The sequence below is a fragment of the Furipterus horrens genome, unplaced genomic scaffold (assembly GCF_987537825.1).
Source record: "Furipterus horrens unplaced genomic scaffold, mFurHor1.1.pri manual_scaffold_3, whole genome shotgun sequence".
NCBI lineage: Eukaryota > Metazoa > Chordata > Mammalia > Chiroptera > Furipteridae > Furipterus > Furipterus horrens.
This window is the reverse complement of record NW_028327173.1, coordinates 205,077,774-205,100,550: the sequence shown is the minus strand read 5'-3', so window position 1 is coordinate 205,100,550 and position 22,777 is coordinate 205,077,774. Positions and strand designations below refer to the sequence as shown.

Here is a 22,777-nt window from a genome sequence, read left to right as displayed (position 1 = left end):
GGGCTCTGAAGGCTGTGGGTCTGTGAGGGTCCGCGGGTCTGTGGGGGTCTGTGGGCAGCATCGGCGTGGCCCATTCTTCAGGTAGGGCACAGAGCCCCGGTGCTGGGCACGTGGTGAAGGCTCCACGTAGTTCTTAAAAGAATGAAGGCAGGAGTCTCCAGAGCCAGTCCAGAGGGGAGGTGGTGTGTGTGCATGCTGTCGGTTTCCCAGGAGGGAGGATCACGCGTACCACAGTGGCCAATAGGGTTATTTCATGGGTTGTCTCTCCACTCAAAGAGCACGTCTTATCATCACTTAGTCATAACTTGCTTTAAAAAACGATAACTTCTAATATGTCTAGAGTTATCCTCTCTTGAAACAATGTCGGTCCCTTAAGATAGGTGGGCCACAGAGCCTGTCTGGGATGGCCCCTCGAGCCTGGGGCTTGGGCGCTGGTCCTTGGGAAGCCAGGGCACATCGGCGGGAAGGACCCTTCACGTCACCCGGGCAAAGGGAGGGCGCTGAGTTCATCCCCACGCTGTGCGCTCCATGGGGGCTCCGGGAAGGGTGGAGGAAAGCTGGTGTCTTCCTCAGGGCACGGTGCCTGTGCGCAGCTGACACAGGAAGAGGCCCATCAGTGAATGGGGCCCCCCAGCTGGCTGACGTTGTCCCATTAGGGCTCACTGGGGACAGGAACTTGTCCAAAGCTTCCCGAACCTTTGAGTCGTGTTGGCTCATGCGGACAGACATGACATAAACTTTCCCTTACAGGCAGTTTCCTCGCGAACAGAGAGAGCACAGCGAACTGTCACAAGAGAGGTGACACCTGGGGCGGGTTGGGGAGTTCTCCACTCCTGCTCTGTGTGGAGCTTTTCTTCTGTGTCCTGTGTGTGCTCGGTTCGTTGGCGGGCTGTTTCCCCAAACCACCGGTGATGCTAACAAGTGTGAAAGTGTTTCGTAACATTACAAACACACCCGCTGTTAAACGTGCGAGCACATCCCGCAGTCCCCACCCCTTCGTCGCTTTGATTGGCTGATCCCAATGACTAAGCTTATTAGGACGGTGTGGGAAGTGAAAGTGGAGCGGCTACACAGCCACCCAGTGGGTGCTCCCCCGCATCATGCCCCCCTGCCCCGCCTGCCCCAGCGCAGACCCAAGGCACAGGGTGTCTTCAGAATGAATGACTCCTGAGTCAGTGCGATTTTATCTTTCCATGAGAGAAGGAAATCATTTCCCCAAATTAATGGGGACTGGGGGGCCAGGAGCATCAGAGAGGATCCACGTACTGATTATAGCTTTACCGGCCCCTCTGTACCCCCGGGGCCCAGCTTCTGTCTTATTCTTTTTCTCCTCTACTTTGTTCACTTATTTTATCTAGAGTGAAAAGCCCCATGTCCCCTCCCCATGCAACACTCCAAAATAAAAACCAAAACAGAGTTGCTCAACCTGGGCAATCTATCAATCTATCAATTTATTGGGAAACAACCAGCCACTCAGCTATTTTAATTGGTGGAATAAACAAAAAGGCGCCTGGGACTGGGACCCACCCGACAAGTTTGGGTCAGTGTGGGGCCTGTGGTGACAGGTGGAAAGGTCCAGAAGTCGGTCTAAGGTGGGCTCTTTGGGGAGAGACAGGCCAGGCGGCAGGCACTCAGGGGACTGGGCAGGAGGCCTGTGGGGACCACTGTGACACAGAAGTTGGAGGAAGCTGAGACCTGGCAGGGAGCAAAGTGCATCCCAAGGGGTGGGAGCAGCGAGCTGATTAGCAGCATCTACTGGGGAAGAGGTCAAAGCATTAATAATACCCCCCATTCCCCATCCTCCGCCATTTAAAAGATGATAATATTGAAGGTCTGAAGGGCAAAGGGGTTTGAGTCGCAGGCCATCGAACAAACACTTACACAAGAGAAGACCACCATCCGGACTTCCAATTCTGTAGTCAGTTCTCGTTCCCGAAACCGGTCGGTGACTGGGCATCACTGCAAACCCGTGTGTGTGCCAGGGCTCCTAGCAGTGTCCCTCCCCTGCTCCGGGTTCTGGCCCTGTCCTGCCCTGCCAGGTTGCTCAACGGCTGTGCATCTCGCCTGGCTGGTAAACCGGCTGCCGAGAATGGCCTCTGAGCTCCGTGACAACAGTGCCTGAAGCTCTCCACTCCTGGGCACTGGGGACGGCACCACCGAGGCGGGAGTCCGTGCTGAGTACGAGACGCTTCTGTTGTCCACCCAGGCGGACTCCTCAAGCTGAGAGACAGACCCCATCCCCTTTTCTATTTTCTTTCCTTATCAGAAACCTCCCCGGGGATTTTATTAATCTCCTCTTCTACAATCTCTTTTCGGACAGTCTCTAGACCCCTTATTCATCACCAGCTGTTTTTAATTTTTACTAAAAAAAAAAAAAATGTGTCATTTGGGGTAGAAGGTGCTTAGACATCACCTAGACTCAGGGAGGGCAAGTCCCTTCCACAGTGTCACTCAGCAAAGAGGCGAAGGTCAGACAGAGCCAGGACTCCTGACTTCTTGGTAGTCTCCGCTTTTAAAATACATCTATACTTGTATTTGTTAGGGTGCTTTTGGCTTCAGCTAACTGACCAGGTAACTCACACTAGTGTCACTGGAAGTCAGAGGTAAGGTGGGCTCTGGGTGGCCTTGTTCTGCAGCCCCCACTCCGGTGTCTCTGCAAAGCCCTTGTGTGCGGCCTCCCTGCATCCTGGCTCTGTCCTAGGGTCCCTTCCCTCACTGGGCAAAAGGCTGTGCAAGTCCCTGGGGTCTACACCTTCCTGCCCAGGTCACCCAGAGGACGAAAAAGGGCAGCATCCCAACATTCCAGCAAAGAGCCCGAAATTCACCCTCCTTGGGTCATTTACATCACGTGCCCCTCCCTGAACAGGTCTCAGGGCGGAACCCACTGTGGCCTGACCGGATTAGGCCGGGCTCCTGAACCAGTCACTAGCAGGAGATGTGAGGTTATCCAGCCCCAATCAGAGCCCCCTCTTGGTGCTGGGGATGAGTCCGGGCTCTGTGAGGCATGTGGGCAGCCTGAGGGAGGAGGAGATACCTGGGGAAAGTAAAGTTTTGTTAAGCAGATGGGGGGAGTGTGGGAAACCATGGGTGAGTTGTACTGGAATTGTCACGCTCAGGACCACAGGCTCCTTGGAGACACATTTTGCTCTGATGCTGGCTGTATCCACAGTGCCCAGCACAGAAGGTTTGGGGCACAGCGAACTTGGTGATTTGGGGTGCTCCTGTGTGCTTGGTTTCATTCGTCCCCTGATTCCATCAGCCAGAGAGAGCCTCCTCCACTCAGCGTCAGGGGACCTGTCGGTAAGGGACTGAGTGACCCTAGGCTGGTGTGCTGTGAGGGTTGGCTGCTAACAGCTCACAGGGGTCCCCCCACCTCAGAAAGCTGCCCTTGTCTGATAGGATGTAATTGACGCAGGAAGTTGCACACTAGACCTTGCATCCTGGGGGCCACTGACTGACCGATCCCCTCTGAAAAGCCAGATGCTTGCCTCAGGGGCTCAATGCCTCCATGTACTTCAGGCTCCAGGGCCTGCCACCTGCTGATCCGGTCAAGGCCAGATGTCACCTGGAGCCAGCCACATCCTTTTTAGGCTCCTCCTCTTTCCTGGCCTGCTTCCGTCCCTTCCGGAGGCGCTCCTCCTAAGGGCACTCTCTCAATAAACGGTGCGTGTTTGAATCCTCAAATCCGGTTCTGCTTCTCGGGAAGCCAGGCAAAGACAGCCACGAACAGTCTTTACTATTGCAGATAGGTCAGGTATAGGAAGGTATAAATTACGGGAAAGAAAACATAGGAAGGGGTAACAGAGGACCAAGCAAGGAAACCTGCCTTTATTTGGCATATGCATTGGTATAAAAATCATTGGCAGTAGTGCTTTGGAAGGGCACACTTTTGGCAGCTCTCCGCAGCATTAGGGCTAGGGGCGAAGGGACAACAAGAGAGGAAATCTCTGTTCCCCCAGAGCTCTCAGGCCTGCTGGGAGCTGTCAAAACTGAGCGGTGGCAAAGGGAGCAGCAGCCCTAAAGGCAGGCAGACCTAGAGTGTCCTCTCCATCACACTGCCTCCTTCTCTTCCCTCAAAGTGGGGCAAGGAAGGAGGAGGAATGAGACCTGGGTTCTCTGGGGTACATAGTCCCCACTTACAGACCATGAGATCCTAGACAAAGGGCTTGATTTCTGCAAATTAGTTAAGATTCTTTGGGTTGTAAGGGAAAAAAAAAATCTAACTCAAATCAGCTGATCCTGAAAAGGAAGTTTATTGGCTCATAAATTGGGAAAATGGAGGCAGTTAGGCTTCAGGTACAGCTCGATCCAGGACTCCAAAGATGCCACCAAGTATTTCTCCCTATTTCTCTCTCTTTCTCTCTCTTCCCTTCCCCTCCCCTCCCCTCTCCTCCTTTTTGCTCTCCTCTCCTCTCCTTCTGCATGTGGCCACATTTGGCTCTAGGCTACACCATTAAGCCAGACTCCTCAGAGTCAAGAGGCCTGTGTGTTCTCAGGGAAAGACGCTGACTGATCTGATTGGCATACGGTCTTACTCCTTTGCCCATCAGTGTGGCAGGGGATGGAGTATTATGATGGCCTAGCCTGGGTCACATGTCCACACTGAGGAGTTTTCTTATTGTCATCCAGTGGAGTGGCAGGAATAGCTCTTCAAAGGAATTAAGATTCTGTCACCATAGATGGGCAAGATGGTACAAAAACAAGAGCTGTTTTCTACACTCAGGCCTCTCGTTTATGAAATGGGGAGAAGCATTTCTTGTCCCCAGAGTGACTGTACAGGTGAAATGCTATCTCAGATGTCAGAGCACTAACAAACCACTGCGCACAGCACACGCTAGTCACTGCATCACGTCTTTCACCTGGTCTTCCTCGTGGCTAAGACAGGGACACTGGGGCTCTTTGGTTCTTTTTCCCCACTAACTTTAGGTCTACTATTCAACAGGACAATTTCCAAGGAACATGAACCCCACACTGGGCCTGGGCCTGTTTCTGGCTGGCCTCCTCACTGCGGAAGGTCTTCTGAAGCCCAGATTTTCTCCAAAGAATCATGAAGTGAGCCAAGTCCAAGTGCGGAAGGAACGGAGGGAAGCCCAGGAGCTTGCAAGGCGAAACATGGACTTCGGCTTCAAGCTGTACAGGGAGCTGACGTCCACTAGACCCAGCAGTAACATCTTCTTCTCCCCGTTGAGCATCTCTACAGCCTTCTCCATGCTGTGTCTGGGAGCCCAGAACTCCACACTGGCTGAGATCAGGCAGGGCTTCAACTTCAAGAATATGCCCGAGAAAGAACTTCATGAGGGTTTCCATTACCTTATCCAGAAGCTGAACCAGGAGAACCAGGACGTCCAGCTGAGCCTCAAGAACATCTTGTTCATTGACCGGAGGCTGCGGCCAGAGAAGAAGTTTATGACAAGTGCCAAGAACCTGTACGATGCACACAGTATCCCCATCAACTTCCAGAACTTGGAAAATGCTCAGAAGCAGATCAATGACTATATCAGTCAGAAAACCCAGGGGAAAATCAGCAACCTCATCAAGAATATAGAGCCTAGCACTGTGATGCTTCTTGTCAACTATATTTTGTTTCGAGGTAAGGCATGGGAAAGACAGCGTGGCCAGAGATGGGATTAAAAACCAGGGTTGGCCACGTGCTTGCTCTGTGACATTAAGTTCTTAAGTGGTTCATCTCCCATGGACCCACTTTTCCTATGTGCAAAATGTGTACCTTACCACGTAACTCATAGGGAAGTCATTGGTATTCAAAGCAAAAAATGTATGAGAAATGAACTTTGTGAAGTCTAACCTACTCTCCGTATGTGCATTTTTGTTATTACTGATTATCGTAACACAACGTTGGTTAAAGAGGCTGCAGAGACATTCCTTTCCCCATTTTTTAGAAAAGGAAAGTAAAATTCAGAGAGATATTAATTGACTTATTTGGAGAGACTTTGACTTACTCAGTAACAAAAGCCAGTCAATGAAAGTCAGGACTATGACCCACTTTTCTTGGCCCAAGGGCTGTGCATGCTCCCTTAGTCCAAGTAGACGCCCAGGGTGGTGATGGTGTTGTTGATGGTGATGTGGCCACTTTGGTGGGTGGCTCAGCCTCCTATCAAATCTTGTAGATTCCCAAGCCTGAGGGTAAAAGACTGAAAAAGAAGGTGGAAGAATATTCCCAAATTCCAGCATACACACCTACATGCACACACCAAGGGTGGCCAACATAAGTGAGAATCAGAGGTGACAGCTCTCAGGCCAGGCAAGATTACTGCTGGACTGTGACAACTTGGCTCTGAATAAGGAAGTCCACCTCTCCCCAAACCCACAGGGAGACTGAGGGCAACAGGAGAAGAAAAGAGTGATAACAGTAGACTAAAATCTCAGTCCACCCAAAGCAGAAGGAGAAAGGAGGATCTGGAAACTCGCCAAGTCCCTACCTATGCCCCCTAGATTACAACAAGATCAATGGTGACAATAATGCTGCTGATGACTAGCAGCCATTCCACACTTACTATACACAGTCACTGAGCTGTGCTGCTTTTTCCCAGTCTTGCAGCGGCCCTATGAGGTGCCCATCGATGTCCTCATTCTGCAGATAAGGATACTAAACCCCAGGGAGACTAAGACATTGGTCCAAGGTTATCCATCTAGAACCATAGTGCTAGAATCTGAACTCTGGGGTCTCTGAAGGTAGTGATCGTACAAAGACCCAGGTCTGAGTTTATGCCCAACAGCATGGAAGAATCTGCAGGAAAGAAAAGGAGGAGTCCAGACACTGGGTTTTGGGAGTTCACTGCTCTTCAGCAGGCTCCCAAGGGCAGACTGTTACAGCATTTTTTTTAGTCCCACGTGAGAGCAGCAGTTCCTTCAGGGCTGACTTAGAATAAACTGAGCATCTATTACTCACATCAAACCCAAATGGCCCTCACCAAGTGTAATCTAGTCCCTTCTGCTGAGACACAGTCCATGGGCTTTCTCAACCTCAGGAGTACCCGGCTTAGGGCTGTCTAAGCTCTTCGGGGACAGGTGATCAAGTCCCAGCCCACCTCACCAGAAATCTGGAGGACGTGTCACGAGAACAGGAATTCTTGGAGATCTGTCCCGGTATCCCAGAGTATCCAACATTTCCTTGAATGCATGTAGACAGAGACCAGTGCTGAGCTGGATTCAGCCATTGCTTCTCCTTCATGCCACTCATGCCACTTTGTCCCTCTTCGATCTTAAGCCAGGTGGAAATATGAGTTTGATCCGAAAGCAACCAGGGAGGAAGATTTTCTTGTGGATGGCAACAGGCCGGTGAAGGTGCCCATGATGTTCCGCGGGGGCATGTACGGAGTTGGCCGTGACGAACAGATGCTCTGCACTGTGCTCGAAATGCCCTACTATAACAACATCACAGCCCTCTTCATTCTCCCTGATGAGGGCAAGATGCGGCAGGTGGAGGATGCCTTGCAGCCGGACGCGGTGGGCAGGTGGAAGAAGTTAATCACGCGAAGGTAAAGAGGGGCGTCGGGTCGATACAGATTCTTTGTCCTTCCTCCCCTTGCTCCCACTCTCTTTACTTCTTCTGTCCCAGTTTTCCTGAGCTCCCACCCCACCCCCATCTCCAAGTTAGTTCAGACAGCTTCCCACGGGGCTGCAGTCCCGGTGCCCGTCACGGTGCTTCATGGGGCCCTGGCCAAGCCCCTCTGCAGCCCCCTGAGCTGAGGTCGTCACCAGGGTGCCACTAACCACACACCGATGTTTCTGGGGGACTGTCACCATCTCTCTGGTTTCAGGAGAGGTGCACACTCCTCCCTTTGCTCCTCCACCCGAGTGTGGGATGGGCCCTGTGAGGCTTCCTGCCAGCGGCACAAGCCGTACTGGAGGTTTGGGGATAACGGAACCCAGGTTCCCCACAGGGGGCCCAGAGACACTTACAGTGCATAGACGTGGCTTCTTGTGGAGTCCAAGTGCAGGCTGCTTGGAGGGTCTCTTCCAGAATACACCCCCCTGGCCTCTCCCGGCCCCCTGCCACACCACAGGAGGCGCTCTCCCGGTGTACCCATGCCTGAGGCCAGGCCTCCCTCCGGAAGGTGCGGGAGAACAGTGCTCCTCCCACCGAGGCCAGATGCTCCTCCTCAGGCACGCGTGGCCCAGCCCCTCATGGAAACGCCATACCCTCCCTCAGGGAGGCACTCTGTCCCTGGTCCCGTGGGGACAGGGGGGAGTGCATTTCGTCAGAACGTGACAGGCCCATCTTCCTGCCCTCTGAGCTCATGTGGTCTAGGCCACAAGTCTTTAGTCTAGATCACTCCTCTGGTCCTTAACGGGAGAGGGCAGGGGGACAGTCCCCTCCCGTCTGGCAGGACTAGGACAAGATGAAGAGAAAACACACCCTTTCCCCAGGTGACACAAGCAAGCCAGCAGACTCATCCCTAAAAGACACTCTCTAACTGACACGGGCCCAGCACCTTGGGAATTCAGGCCAGGGGTGGCCGCCTTAGCCTGGAGCCTGCACATCAGACAGAGCCCTGCTCGGTGTTTGCACAGGGAGAAGCCTGCTAGGGGACATCCCCCCGGGAAAGGCTCGGTTTCCGCAAAGGCAAATCCAAAGCTCCGCCAGTAGGAGGTGCAAACCACTGATGAACTGAAATATCCATTTTCCTGTTAGAATTCCAAGGTCCACTCCCACGCCTTACCTGTTTCTGTGGCCACCCTGCAGTATCGGCCCCACGTTTTCCGATTTTCCGTTTTGACATGAACTACACCCGTTCTCTGCATTCGTGCACTGAATTCCTCCCCTCTCACTACCAGGAATAACAGCTCAGAAACTCTCTTCTTCTTCCAATATTAGCAACTGTGCTTGCTCACTACTGAATCTCTTCCATCAGATATGAAGATGCTATCATTTCTCCCATCACAAAACAACCTCCTGCCCCCACTGCCCCCACCATTGCTCCTTTTTTTTTGCTCTCTTCTGCAGGTAAATACCTGGCAGCACTTGGCCTCTATTCACTGTCCACCGCTCTCTCCTCCCAGCCTCCCTCAAGCCCACAGTAGTCAGCCACCTGTGCACACCTCCACGGAGATCTTCATCCTCACGGTCCCCAAGGGCATCCGTGGGGCTGAGGCCAGGGGTCCGTTTCAGACCTGTCTCCCTCAGCACTTGGCCCAGGTGATCCCCCACCTTCTTCAGAGGTGTCCTTCACCTGGCTTGCAGGCCCCCACTATCTCTTCATCCCCCTCACCCCTTCCTTCTCAGCCTCCTTGGCTGCCCCCACCTCGTCCCCTCCAGGTCTGAGCTGCATGCCACAGGGCTCACTCCTCAGACCTCTTCCACGATACGCACCCCCTTCGTGTGCGCACCAGGCTCAGAGCATCCAATACTGTCTGTGTTACCCCAGCTGCCACATCACTCTACCCTAGTCTCAGTTCTCCCTCCCAGACTCCAAGGCCACACATCTGTCTGCGTGCCCAGGGTCTCCGTCCCAGCGTGTCCAGACTGGACATCCTGACAGCCCCTTAGGGAACTTCCTCAAGCTCCCGTCTCCTTCCGCGGAGATGCCATGCTTTCAGCTGCTGAAGCTAAAAACTGGGGGGATCCTCCTTGATCACTCTCTTCTCTGCAGCCCCTCATTCAATCTGCCAGGGGATCCCATCATCTCCACCTCAAAACATGTCCGGAGTCTGGTCGCTCCGCAGCGTCCCTGTGACTCCCAGCATCTGAGTCCGGCACTAACTCCCAAAAGGTCTCCCAGCATCAACTCTGGCCCCTGCCCTCCACCACCAAGAGTATATTCTTAACCGAGCAGAGAAAATGATCTTTTTAAACCCTAAGCAAGACCACATCTTTCCTCTGTTCAGAGCCCTACGGTGGCTCCCCATTCCACTCAGAAAATTAAAAACGAAAACGAAAACCAAAACCAAAAAAACTCGCTCATCTCCTTTGCCTCGGTCCAGGTTTGCTCCCATTTCCCCTTTCCTCCAGCATCCCTGATTCCCAGAAGCCGATCTGTAGTTTTCCGTATCATACGTGGCCTTCTTATACATAGACTGCCCACTTATGTATCTATGCCACGTATGGTTTTCATCCTGTTGATTTTAGTGTCTGTCTTTCTGCTAAAAAACAGGCTTGGGGCGTGGGCTTTTGCCTGTTCTGTTCACAGATGCATCTAAGCATCTAGAATAGCGCCTGGTACACAGCAGGCACCTAGTAAATACTTGCTGAACGGCTGGATGCGTGGAAAGGTAAGTTTGGGGGTTATGGGGCCTATCTCTGGTATTTAAACCTATGACGCTGAATGAGCTCCCCAAGGAGGGAGAAAAGATAGAAGAGAGAGGACCAGGGTCTGAGGCTTGGAGCGTCACAGCGATGGGACAGGTGAGAAGGGAGAGAGGGAGTGGCTGGTGAAGGAAGGAGAACACTGGACGGCGCAGGCTTGGGCTGGAGTGTTTCCAGGCGGAAAAATGGGTGAGCCGTCTAGTGCTGGTGTCTGAGTGTTGGCTGTTGGGCCCGGCACGCTGAGGCCGGTGGCGCCTCTGGAAAGGGCTGCTTTGGTGGAATGTGGAGGACGACCCCTCTGTAGAGCAGGCGGAGGCAATCATGGGAGGAAGCGGGGATCACCGGTAGATCCGACTTCTGCTGTGAATGAAAGCAGAGATAGGGCGGGAAGCCGGGGCGGTGACTCAGGGCCAGCAGAGATGCTCTTGCTTTTGTTTTTTAGGGTAAGAGCTCTGACCCTGAGAATGGTCAAGGAGACGCCATTTACAGAGGGTGCTGGGGAGAAAGGAAACCAGTGGGAGTGGGGTCTTGGATAGGCAAGAAGAAATGGGGTTCGGGCCAGAAGGACAGGCCTCCAGGGTCCCCATGTGGACACCTGACACAGGTTCTAGGCAGAGTGGCCAAGCCAGGTCGCACCCACAGGGGATGTGAAGCTGCTGACTCCAGGGCAGGAGAGTGGACACGTGCTGACCACTGGCTGCGCTGAGCACCCGGTGCTTTTGTACCAGCACTCTTACTGTCCCGTGGGTGCCACGGCCATCGTCACCATAGTCACACAAGTCGCTCAGAGACCATTTGCTGCAAGTCACAGAGCTCATGAGAGGCAGAATGGATTTCAACAGCTCTGGCTGACTTCACATCTCGGGGCCCTGCGGCCTCTAACGTCAGGCCTATTGGGGTCACCACTGGCTCAGGGTTGGGGCATGGCTGAGTCTGCAGCCGGGAGCCCTCAGTGGCTGCAGATGAAGGCGCCTGAGGCAGTGAGGACTTGACCTGAAGGCTCTGGAGCAGGTTTGATAAGAAGCAAGAGTTCAGAGAACACAGGTGTTTTGAAAGGTTAAGGAATGCTCCTCATTCTGTGGGTCAAGAGACAGTATGAGACCTCCAGGGCTGGGAGGACAAATGTCTCATGCATTGTCTGTCCTGGGGCCTGCCCTGGGAAAGGGGAGACCCTGCTTGCTCACCTTTGTCATTTTCCACTTCCTAGGGTTGTAGACCTGTCCCTGCCCAGGTTCTCCATCACGGGCACCTACAACCTCAAGAAGATTCTCTCCTACCTGGGTATCACCAAAATCTTTGAGGACCACGGTGACCTCACCAGGATTGTCCCTAATCGAAGCCTGAAAGTGGGGGAGGTAAGCCTGCTTGCCCTGGGCATCGCCCCCCTCCTCACAGGGAGCCTTCACACAGCCCCAGGCCGGAACCACTGTCCCAGCAGCTGGACGAGCTGCGACTCCACCCACCAGTCAGGCTGAGCTGGAATCCAGCTCTGCCCCTACCAGCCATGTGATCCTGGGTGAATCATGAGCCTCCCCAAGCCTCGTGTTTTCAGTCTTTAAAATTAGAACTGAACTCCTGATGCTGCTTTGGAAGTCAATTCAGTGCAGCAAACAATTGATCGAGGTCAAGGACCTTTATCCGGCCCAGACCCTCACTTAAAAGTGTCACAGGCCTATTAGGAGTAAGTCGCAACCATGAACTACATGATTAAGAGATGCACAGGCAAAGGGCCTGTGGTCTCCAGCAAGGCTGAGCTGTCTGTTGGAGGCAAGCAGAGACGAACACTAAGCGTAGGGCCCCAGATTTGGCAGGCATAATACAGGGCACCCAGTTAAATTCAAATTTCAGATAAATGATGAATGTTTTTAGTATAAGAATGTCCAAATATTGCATAGGTTATACTGACACTAAAAAATTCATCATTTATCTGAAAATAAAATTTAACTGGATGTCCTATACTTTTATCTAGCAAACAATCCTGCTTTTAGGTTAAAAGGGAATTGGGGGAGGGAGTTCAACAAGCAGAACTGGGTGTGGGGAGGATCGTCCAGTAGGGGGCAGCATGACCAAAGGCTGTGGGGACTCTGGTGCCCAGTGTGAAGGTCAAGCCAACCTGGGAGGGACCCAAGTTACCACGCTGAGCTGATGGTCATCACTGATTCAGATTTATTGTCCAGTTTGCAAGAGGAGAAGGAAGAGTCAATAGAATTTTCTCACTTTTAAGTTTTCCTGCCACAGACGTCTCACGAAGAGTCCATGCCAGCTACCCCTTTCCCGTAGGCCTTTATGGATGGAGTTCAATGTCTTGTTTCCTTCCTCAGTTAGGCGAGCTGGTAGCTGTGAGCCTCTATGTGAACAATGGCTATTGGCCTGCTAGGAAATGCTTAGAATTTTGTAGAGTGGAATGAAGCCCATCAATTTCCCAGGGCCGATCAACTAGTCACTGATGTTGATGGTATTGGGGTGCATCTGAGGTCCAACAGCTAGCCTGGAATCTGGCTCTCTCTTAACCATCCACGCACCAGGCGGGTGGGTAGAGAGTGGGGGCAGCTGGAGGCCCCAGGGCAGGACCACCACCTCCCTTCCATCTAGCTGAGGCTCAGCAGACGCTTTCTGCCACTGCAAACATAGACGCTTCCCTGAAATTCCCATCATTTTTTTTCTCCATGCTGCACCTGCTGTCGAGTGCCCTTTAGTGATGACAGGTGACTGGAAGCCCCAGCGAGGCCGACCCCAGCTGATCCTGCTGTGCTGGGCAGCTTTGGTGGAGGCCTCTCCCTCTCTGAGCCCCTCGCTGTCCTTGACTTACCCACGGTCTCCGAGGGGCATGGCAAACATTGACCCGCCCTCCCGGTTCCCACAGGCGGTGCACAAGGCTAAGCTGAAGATTAATGAGAGGGGCACAGAGGGGGCCGCGGGCTCTGGGATGCAGACGCTGCCCATGGAGAGGCCCTTAATCTTCAAGCTGAACAGACCCTTCCTGCTAATGATTGCGGAGACCGTGACACCAACCACGCTCTTCATGGGAAAGATTGTTAACCCTGCGGGCACGTAAGGAGGCGTTCCAGTTTGCTGCAGACCCCGACCATGGCCTGGGGCTGAAAGCGTTCCATCTCCCCGGGACTGAGACCACGGGGACATTCTAATCTACCCCCACGTCTTGAGCCCCCAAGGCCGTCCAGCAGGCAGCAGTGCTGGGCTCTGGGCTTCTGGCCAAGCCCTTTCCCCGCCCATTCAGATGCTGGGATTAGATGCCCCACCCCCACCCCTGGGCTGGCAGCGGCTTGGTTCCTCTCCCCTTGGCAAGCAGAGGAATTCTGTGATTTAATAAACACCTTCCACAGGTCTGCTGACTGTGGGTGGATAATTTGAGGAAGCTGTGAGCCAAGGCGAGCACTTGGCCTTCGGAGTGCGAGACCTGATTCAAATCTTAGTAATGAAGTGTCTTTGGAAAAGCTGTGTGCCCCCCCTGAGTCTCTGTTTCTGTGTTTGTGGGGTGAGGACAACCCTACTCCCCTCAGGAGCTCCAAGGCTGCTAGCACACTGCTTTAGAAAAGTTTGTTCACCTTTGTGAGCCCTTGGCCTTGGGTCTCTGGCATGTGAACCCCAGTTATCTTCCCCAAAAGATCCACACAGGACCTCTGGGCTCAGCCAGGCACCCAGGCAGGTCTAGCATTAGAAGGATGCCACCTAGAGTGGCCGCAGCTAGAGTTCAATGCCAGCTTTGTCTGGTTTTAGAGCACAAAAAGCAGGACTTGGCATTTGAAGCTGTTAGCAAGCTCAGCAGAAGGGGACCCGGAGAGTATTGCGCTGAGTGAAATAAACCAGCCAGAGAAAGACAAATATCGTATGATTTCACTTATCTGTGGAATCTAATGAGCAAAAAAAAAAAAAAAATAGAAACAGACTCATAGATACAGAGGACAGACTGACAGTGGCCAGAAGGTAGGGGGTTGAGGAGCTGGGTGAAAAAAGTAAAGAAATTAAGCAGAAAAAAAACAACGCACAGACACAGACGACACGATGGTGGTTACCAGAGGGAAAGGGGGAGGGCGAGGGAAAGGGGATCAAGGGGGGATAAATGGTGATGGAAGGAGACTTGACTTGGGGTGGTGAGCACACAGTACAATACACAGATGACGTGTTATAGAATTGTACACTTGAAACCTAGATAATTTTATTAATCCATGCTGCCCCAATAAATTCAAAGAAAAAAAAAAAAGGAATTAATTGCATCCATGCACCTGCTCCAGAAAACATGGCCCTGGAGTGCCTGCCTGTGACCCTTCATGGGGCTACTTACATTCTAAGCATGGGACACTCTCATTGCCAGTGCAGATACGGAAACTGAGCCTCGGAGAGGTAAAGTGGCCTCCACAGGCCTTCAGGTTGGGGCAGGAAGGGAGGGGTTTCCCAAGGACCTGGGTGCCTGGCTTGTCACTCCTCAGCTCCTCTCCAAGGCTTGCTGCCCAGCTCACTTGGGCACAGGTGTGTTCTGCAAGCGCCACCACCTCCTCCTCTGCCCTGGGCACCCACAGGGCCCTGGAGGCCAACGCCCCTCCCCCAGCCTGGGGAGGGACCAGGCTCGTCTTGGCGGTAAGTGCTCAGACCAGGAAGCAGCAGTGGCTGCAGCCCCTCTTAGAGAAGGTGGGGAGTAGGGGGAAGTTGAGACCCTGCACCGGGGACAGAGGTGGGACAAAGGCCGGGTGTCCCACAGAGTGCTTTGCTGACCATTTCCACTGCAGCATCCTGAGGGGGTCCGGGGGAGACGCCAGGCAAACATGGAAACCCTGAGTGGTTGTCTCAGGTCTGCAATGTATGCAACTGGGGACATGGGACAGTCAGGAAAGCCACGTGCTCGGTAGCTGGGTGACTAGAGCATGTCATTTAATTCTTCTGAGCCTCAGCCTCTCTCTCGTTTATTGAAAAGGGGTAATAATATCTACCTCATGGGGCTGAGGAGCTCTGAGGGTCCCATGAGATGGCATAGAAGCCATGCCTGGCACGCAGTAGGCATTCAGCATAGTTGCTGCTGTGATCCTCCACCCCCTGAGACGACCAGCTGTTTTCTAAAGGCTGCCCTCCAGGCGTTGGCCTTTGACATGATCAGGAGCGCTTTTCCCCTGCTAACGAGCTCCTACTCATCCCTGAACACCCAGTCCATTAGGACTGCTTGATGAAACGGTCTCTACCTTTCTGCCTCTTCCAGGCAGCCTTCAGTAAAGCTCTCGTCTCCACGCACTGTGACAGCTCCTGGGTCTGAATTTTCCTCACCCCCACGTAGGCTGCAATCAATGCTGCATGACTCGGTGATTTATGGGGCAGCGGTGCCTGGACTGGCTGCTCATAGCAACAGGCCTAGGCCATGCCTTCACGGAGCTGTCCCGTGGGAGAGACAGCCTTGGGGGTGTAACCGCACCCATCAATTTGTGATCAGGAGCTCTAGGCAGCGTGATGAAAGATGACGGCCGTGTGCTTGGAGAACCATAGAGAAGGGTCCGGCCTGTCCAGGGGCTCAGGCAAGGCTTCCGGGTGTAACTGGGGAGAACTCTGAATGCGAGGAGCTTATCTGTCTTTGAACTATAGATATTAATTAAAACTGCATATCTGTGTGTTTTTCCCAGTGTAGTGAATAATATCTAAAACAGCGGTTCGTCTTCCACCCTGGCTGGTGGAGCAGTTGGTTGGAGGGTCACCCCGCATACCATAAGGTTGTGGGTTTCATCTCCAGTCGGGGTGCGTACAGGAGGCAACCGATCGATGTTTCTCTTTCACATCGATGTTTCTCTCTCTCTCTCTCCCTTCCTGTCTCTAAACGTATCCTCAGGTGATGATTAAAAATAAAATAAAATAAAATACTGGTTGGTCTTTCAAATAGAATTTGAGCCTAAGCTCTAGTGGTTTATTCATCTTCCTTTCCGCTAACTTTATTCAAAAAATGATTGTTGCACATCTTAATTATTTTTCTATTGATGTCCTGTGTCACAGCTATATTTTTAATCTTCACTAAAGAAATAAACTCTGAGAAAAAAGGTGAGGTGGAACTTGGGGTGGGAAGCAGAATGAGACGCCACCAAGCGGAGGGAACAGCATGTGCAAAGGCCCCCAAGAGCAATGGTAGCTTGGACAGTGACCTGAAATGAGACTGATATTGCCAGAACAACAAACTAAGGCAGGAGGACAGGGGCAGTGAGGCTGGAGAGGCAGCTCGGGAGCCCGTGGGCCACAGGGAGGCTGCCGGCCTTTAACTGAGGAACCACGATGAGCTGTTGTAGGTGTTCAATTAGAGGGTGGCCCAAGCAGGCTCATTTGCTATGGGTCCCTCGGGCCTCAGGGCACAGGCCAGGGCATATCACGGGGGACGTGCTCGGCATGTGTTTGCTGAAAAGGAAGGCTGCCACAGCAGTCACCTGTGTTCCGGACACGGCCAGGCCCCTCCAGAGTCCTCCTGTCCTCTGGGGCAGAAGGCTGCGTGCCAGCTTTTGTCACGAGAGCCCGCAAAACCCACCCTCCGCAGTGCCGCCTATCAGCATCTGCTCACACCATCCCTCCTCCTCACGCCCTACCAGGATGCTCTGCTTGATCCCCATTCTCTCCCACGCCCACTAGTTCCTCTTAGTTACTCACCCTCCTTGTATGCAGCCTTCCAGGCCACATGGCTGAGGACTGACTGACCGGATGAGCAAATGCATGGACTGGACTTTGACGTAAGCCGTTTCCTGAGTGCCTCTCCGAGCCCAGCGCTGTGCAGGTGCTTCCTCCAGCCCTGGGCCCACCAGTCCTTCCAGGCAGTGTGACCATTCCACTTGGCTGACGAGAAAACGGAGGATCAAGAAGACCACGTGATGTGCCTGCAGTCTCGCAGCTTGGAAGCCACAGAGCTGGGACTCTGGGACATTTGTCCATTCATGAAGCAGATATTTGCTGAGAGTCTCCTCTGCCAGGGATTGTCCTAGCAGAGGAGATACATCAGTGAGTAAAACACACAAAGCTCCTTGTTCTCATGGATGTTCCAGGCAGAGAGGAAGCAACAGGGCTGATAAATAAGACCACTCAGTAAAGCGGGTGGGGGTGATTGGAGGTGCTGGTGGTGCTGGAGCCGATCAGGTCGGCCTCGCCAGGAAGGTGACACTCCCTACTGCGACAGTGACACTCCCTGAGACGATGATTCTGCGATTCTACTCTTCATGGTCTCTGTTGCGTAACTGGCCTCTGGAGCTACCCTGGCATGGGTGTTCTTGACGGATAGGAGAGGGGTTAGGCCCAACCAGCAGTGAAAGTGCCCAATGTCAGAAAGCCAGGGATCAAAGTCCCCTTTGATGGGATTCAGCTCGACTTTCCATGAAATGCAGAAAGCCTTTGTGCAATGGCTTTCCGAGCACACGCAGAGTGCCAGGAGGCTGGTTTCCTGTTTGTCCAGGCTGAGGTCATTCACGTGGGCACACAGCCCACGTGTGCTGGCAGAGGTAATCACGGGCAAGACGTCCTACTTCTGGCCCTGCTTTTCCCGGGTGCTGATTGTGTGGCTTGGACCAATACCTTCTCCTCCTTGGGCTTCTGTTCCCCAAGTGTGCAGTGACGGGGCTGCCCCTCCAGCTCAGACAGTACTTGGATGCTTGTGTTGGAAATGATAGGATTGGCTCCAAGACTCCATCTATTCCTTTCTTCACACATTCATTTAGTTGGCAGATATTTATTGAGCATCTACTATGTGCCCGAGAGTGTGCCAGGCATGGAAAAGCCTGGTGAGGGCTCAGGGTCATGTGGCTGGCTCCCTCCCATTTGGGCCCAGACAAGGCAGTGTTTCTCACCCTGCTAAGTCACCGTGTCAGTGCTCAGGTGGGACGATAGGTGTGCAAGACCGGGGCGCCCCTTCTCTTTGGGAAACATGCCGCTCCGTTCCCTGAGTTTCATTCACTCTTGAACTGCTACCTATGACCATGGCTGAATCCTCATCAGCTTTGTCCTGTTATTTGCTCAAGGTTGACGTTTCATACCAACTTTAGAAAAAAAAAAAAAAAGAAATTTGTTTAAGCAGAAAAATTCATATCAAAACCCAGAAAACTTGCCACAGATAGACGTTAATTGTAAAAATGCACACAACAGAACCAACCCAGGGAGTAAATTCCACCAAGGCTGTTGCCTGCGGCAGCCCTGAACTTTTTTAAAAGAAATAAAACTAAAATGAGATAACATGCTTTAGCTTAAATTGGCAAAGATCTAAAACTCAAACAGCCCTGGGATGAGAGCAGTTGGTGCCGGCCGTATGATAGCACCGTCGAGTAAAACCCAAAGAGGCACCCTAGCCGGGCGGCTCTGTAGGCTGGGGCACCAGCCTGTCCGTCAGAAAGTGTCGCGGGTCTGATCCAGGTCGGCGTGCGTACACAAGGCAACCGGTCAATCTTTCTCTGTCACATAGATCTCTCTCTCTCTCTCTCTCTCTCTCTCCCACCTAACCTTCTTTCTCCCTCTCTCTCCCTCCCACCATTACTCTCTCTCTCAAATCAATAAACATATTCTCTAATGAGGATTTTTTTTTAAAAAGGAAGGAGGCAGGGAGAGGATACTCACAGGCTTGGTTATATATGCACTAAAAAGCTCTTAAAAGATAAATAAGGATCTGGCTGACTCGGAGCCCTCTCCCCACCCCCCAACCGGGACAGCAAACTAGGTAGCTTGTTGTCAGGGGCGAGGAGAGGAAGACTTCTCTCTGTCTACCCTTAGTTTTGTGCCTTTTGAATGTTGTATCCTTGGTAACCAGGAAAGATACTAATTATTTAAACCATTAAATTCATTGACAAAAGGTCTCCCAGTGCCCTTCGTTCTGGGGATCTGAGGGTTTTTTACTTCTCTGTCTTCACGGAGTTAAGAGGTGCTGCAGACACGTCTCCGAGGCTCATCCATCTTCTGTCTCCTGGTCTCCTGTTCCCGGGAGTTTTACCAAATGTATTTGACCATGAGGTGGTGTTTGGAGTTCTGCAATAAGATCAGATTTCATCCCAATACTCCCCACCCCCAAAGGCAAGTTAGCAGGCAGGCAACAGCTGTCAAGACTGCTGGCACCAAGCTGAGATGTTCTCCTTGAGGAGACGGGAAAGAACTGGGAAAGGCCGGATCTGTCACGATGTGGTTCCACATCACGGGCAGAGAGCATCCGAGACCGTTCAGCCCGTGAGCCCACAGAAGTGAGCCCCACAGAAGTGGCCGCCCCCACGCCTTGGCTCTCAGGTCAAGGTGAGAATGTGCACATGACTTATGTGCCTCTTCCTTCTCCTCCTTTTTCTTTTAAAGAAATTTTTAACTCATGGAGTAATTTTAGATTTACAGAAAAGTTGCAAAGACAGTATAGAGTTTCTGCAGCCCGCTCACCCAGTTTCTTCCATGTTAACAGCTCACGTGACCACGAGACAGTTGTCACCGTTTAAAAACCTTTGTTGTGTACATGACTATTAACCAAACTTGGTTTGGATTGCAAGTTTTTCTCACTAATATTCTTTCATCTGTTTCAGGCTAAGCCCACAATACCATGCTGTGTTTAGTGACCTTTCATTTTAAGGACTTTGCCCCAGGCTTCAAGAGGCTGCCGGCTGGTGGGAGACCGGCTGGGGTTCACATCCCAGCGCTGCCCGTGTTTGGTTTGCGACATGAGGCAACGCACTGAGTCACACCCAAGTCCCAGTTCTTCCTCTCTGTGAAGTGGGGGCATCCTACCCACCTCGCAGGGTACGGGGGATTAAATGATGCCACACCTGTGAACCTCCTTTGCACACATCAGTGATGCATGTTAAAGGCACCCAGGGTGAGGGAGTGACATCTTCTAGGTGTGCCTCTGTGAAAGCTGCTTGTCCTCCCAGCATGGGTCACCGGGGCTGTTGCTTCTCCCAGTGGGATGTGACCAAAGGAGTCACAGACCCCTGGACTAGGCTGTGGAAGGGTCTCCAGGAGGAAGTTCCCTACAGGAGGAAGGTCCCATCTGAGTCAGGAAGCCCAGCTGACCTATAATGTTGAAATAGTGACCTCTTGTCCAAACCTACGAAAAACAAATGAACAGTCAGACAAGCAATTCTATCCCCCGCTCCCCATCTTGACCCCTCCAGGCAGGCTAGAAATGAGCCATGATGCAGCAAGGGAGATGGCGGGGAACTCCAGGAGCACTTCCCCAGTGACACAGGGGGGCCTGTCTGCACCAGGTATGGTTGGGTCCCTGTCGGAGGCTTCTGAAGGTTCAGAGGACCCCGGAGGTCTAACCTGGAGGCTCCCAATCTACTCTACAGTGAACAGTGAATTGAGGCAAAATTTTAAAATAATTTAAAAGAAACAAGTACAATGGTGGAGTTGGATTTAAAAAGGGTTATGAAGACCTCCACAAACCACCGATGGGGCGAAAGCACAGAGATGTGGGAGGCGGGCAGGAGACTCTCTAGTCAGGAAAGGAAGAGGCGAGAGAGGGCTGAGCATGGCAGGAGAGGGTCCATGGAGAAGCGTGGCCTGCAGAGAAGGCTCCATGTTGGTGGGACCTTGGATGGACTCCTGGGGACCTGCTCATGCTTTGTCACTGTTCCAGCAGATCTGGTCTAATAAATTTGAAGAGAAACAGACCTTGGCTTTCTGGGAGGCCATGAGGTCCCAGGAACCGAGGAGCTGGGAGCTGGAGGTAGTCTTGGAGAGCTTCTGTCTGGGGCAAGAGCAGAGATCATCGCGGGGAGGAAGAGCCGGATCCCCTCACTCCCAGGTCTTCTTGCCTTTCTCCTGGGAAGTCTGACTCAGCAGGTCTTGGTGGGGCCTGGGAATCTGCATTTTAATGAGACCATAGTTTCTCCTGACAATTAATCAAGCTTGGGAAACCCCATACCCATTCAGACTGCCAGCCTGCTTCAAAGTCCCGGGGGTGGGTGAGTCAACAGAGTCTGGCCCTCGGGTTCTGACCACCCCTCCCTCTCCCTCCCACTTCTTTATATTCTTCTTCATTCTTCTGCCTCTGTTCCATCACTTGGTGATCACAGTCCCTGCCTTGGAGGAAGCCACACGGGGTCTGGCCTATGTAATCAGGGGACAGTCACACGCAGAGGTAAATTGCAGTGGTGTGCTCCAGTTGTGGTCTGCCCCGGGGAGGGGCAGACTTTCTGCGGGCTTCAGGACGTCTCTGGGTGGGCAGCTGGGAGCTGGAGGGACAGAAAGGAGCTGTCAGGTGGGGCAGGTGGGGCAGGTGGGGAGGGCCATCTGGGCAGCCAGGACCGTGTGCGATCAAACAACCAGAGAAAGGGGAGGCAGGGTTGTGTTCATTTTCCTGTCTGTTGTCATTTTTGTCTAGAAATAGTTTACATAGTGAGTTAGATATTTCTGGCCATTATTTCTTCAAAAGTTTTTCTGTTCTCCTTTGACCTCCTTTTGCCCAGAACTCCAACTGCACACATTAGGCTTCTTGATTTTATCCCAGAGATTGCCAGGACTCTGCTTTTTTTTCCCCTAGTTAGCTCTCTTCAGTTGAGGTTGTTCCTATTGCTATATTTTCAAGCTTGCTGATGTTTTCTTCTACAACTTTCCTCTTAAGCCTCGCCAGTGAGTTTTTCATTTTGGATATTGAATTTTTGATCTCTGAACGTTTGATTTGATACTTTTCTATAGTTTTTATTTTTCTCACATTACATTAAAGTTTTCTTTATTTAAGCATATTGTAAGTCACTGTTTTAAAGTCCTTATCTGTTAATTTTATAATACCAGTTATGTCTGGGTTTGTTTCTAGTGACTGATTCTTCCTTCTGGTCATGGGTTGCCTTTTTCTATTTCTTAGAACATCTAGCAATTTTTGATTGGATGCTGATCACTGTGACATCACAGTTTTGGGGGGGTCTGGATTTTGTTATCTTCCTTTACAGTGTGTTGGCATCTGTTTTGCAGACTGCTTACCCATCAAGGGATACTTTCAAGCCTCATTAGAGGATCTACAGTAGCTTTAAACCGAAGTCAGCTTAGCCTTAGTGTTCAGACACAACAAGCAGGGTCTCTGCTGAATGCCTCAGATGTTCAGTGAGCTCTCTTCACTCTAGCTGATCATAATCTAAGTATCTCCCCATCTCCCCATGCTATGTGAACTCTGGGAATTGTCCCACTTACATCCTGCAGTTTTTTGTCTTGGTTTTGGGGCTTTGGGAGTTGGTTTTTTTTGGGGGGGGATGGGGCACCATCCTGGTGGCATTTCACTATATCCCTGCAGAGCTTAGAACTGGGCTTTGGACTGAGGCTAATGCACGCCTGTGGCTTCCTTGGCTCCCTCAGGCCATGGTCTCTCCCCTGAGCCCAGCAACCTCGCCACACTCTCCTTGGGTTTCCTTCCTCGTGTCCAGAAAGTGACTTTTGGCAGAAAATTGGGACAATCATTGGGTTTACCTCATTTATTTCCCTTCTCTGCCTGTTGTCCAATGTCTGAATTGTTTCCTTTTTTCAGTGTCTCAATTGTTCTATAAAGTTTTCTGTTTAAAAGTCCAACATCGGTTGCTTTGTCTTGGCCAGAAG

The 22,777-nt window shown here is 52.0% G+C and overlaps 1 protein-coding gene across 1 annotated transcript; it reads left to right on the top strand.

Annotated features, from left to right (window-relative positions):
* The first annotated feature begins 4,947 nt into the window (after nt 1–4,947).
* SERPINA12 (serpin family A member 12) lies at nt 4,948–13,610 on the top strand. The gene is made up of 4 exons (XM_090271353.1): nt 4,948–5,590; nt 7,226–7,496; nt 11,472–11,619; nt 13,128–13,610. The coding sequence occupies exons 1-4, from the start codon at nt 4,960–4,962 to the stop codon at nt 13,317–13,319; spliced, it is 1,242 nt and encodes a 413-aa protein (XP_090127479.1). The 5' UTR covers nt 4,948–4,959; the 3' UTR covers nt 13,320–13,610.
* The last annotated feature ends 9,167 nt before the right edge of the window (nt 13,611–22,777 follow it).

Coding starts and splice junctions, on each gene's coding strand:
- SERPINA12 (XM_090271353.1), top strand. CDS start 4,960: ATGAACCCCACACTGGGCCTGGGCCTGTTTCTGGCTGGCCTCCTCACT. Junction 5,591..7,225: donor CAACTATATTTTGTTTCGAG/GTAAGGCATGGG, acceptor TTCGATCTTAAG/CCAGGTGGAAATATGAGTTT. Junction 11,620..13,127: donor GAAGCCTGAAAGTGGGGGAG/GTAAGCCTGCTT, acceptor CGGTTCCCACAG/GCGGTGCACAAGGCTAAGCT.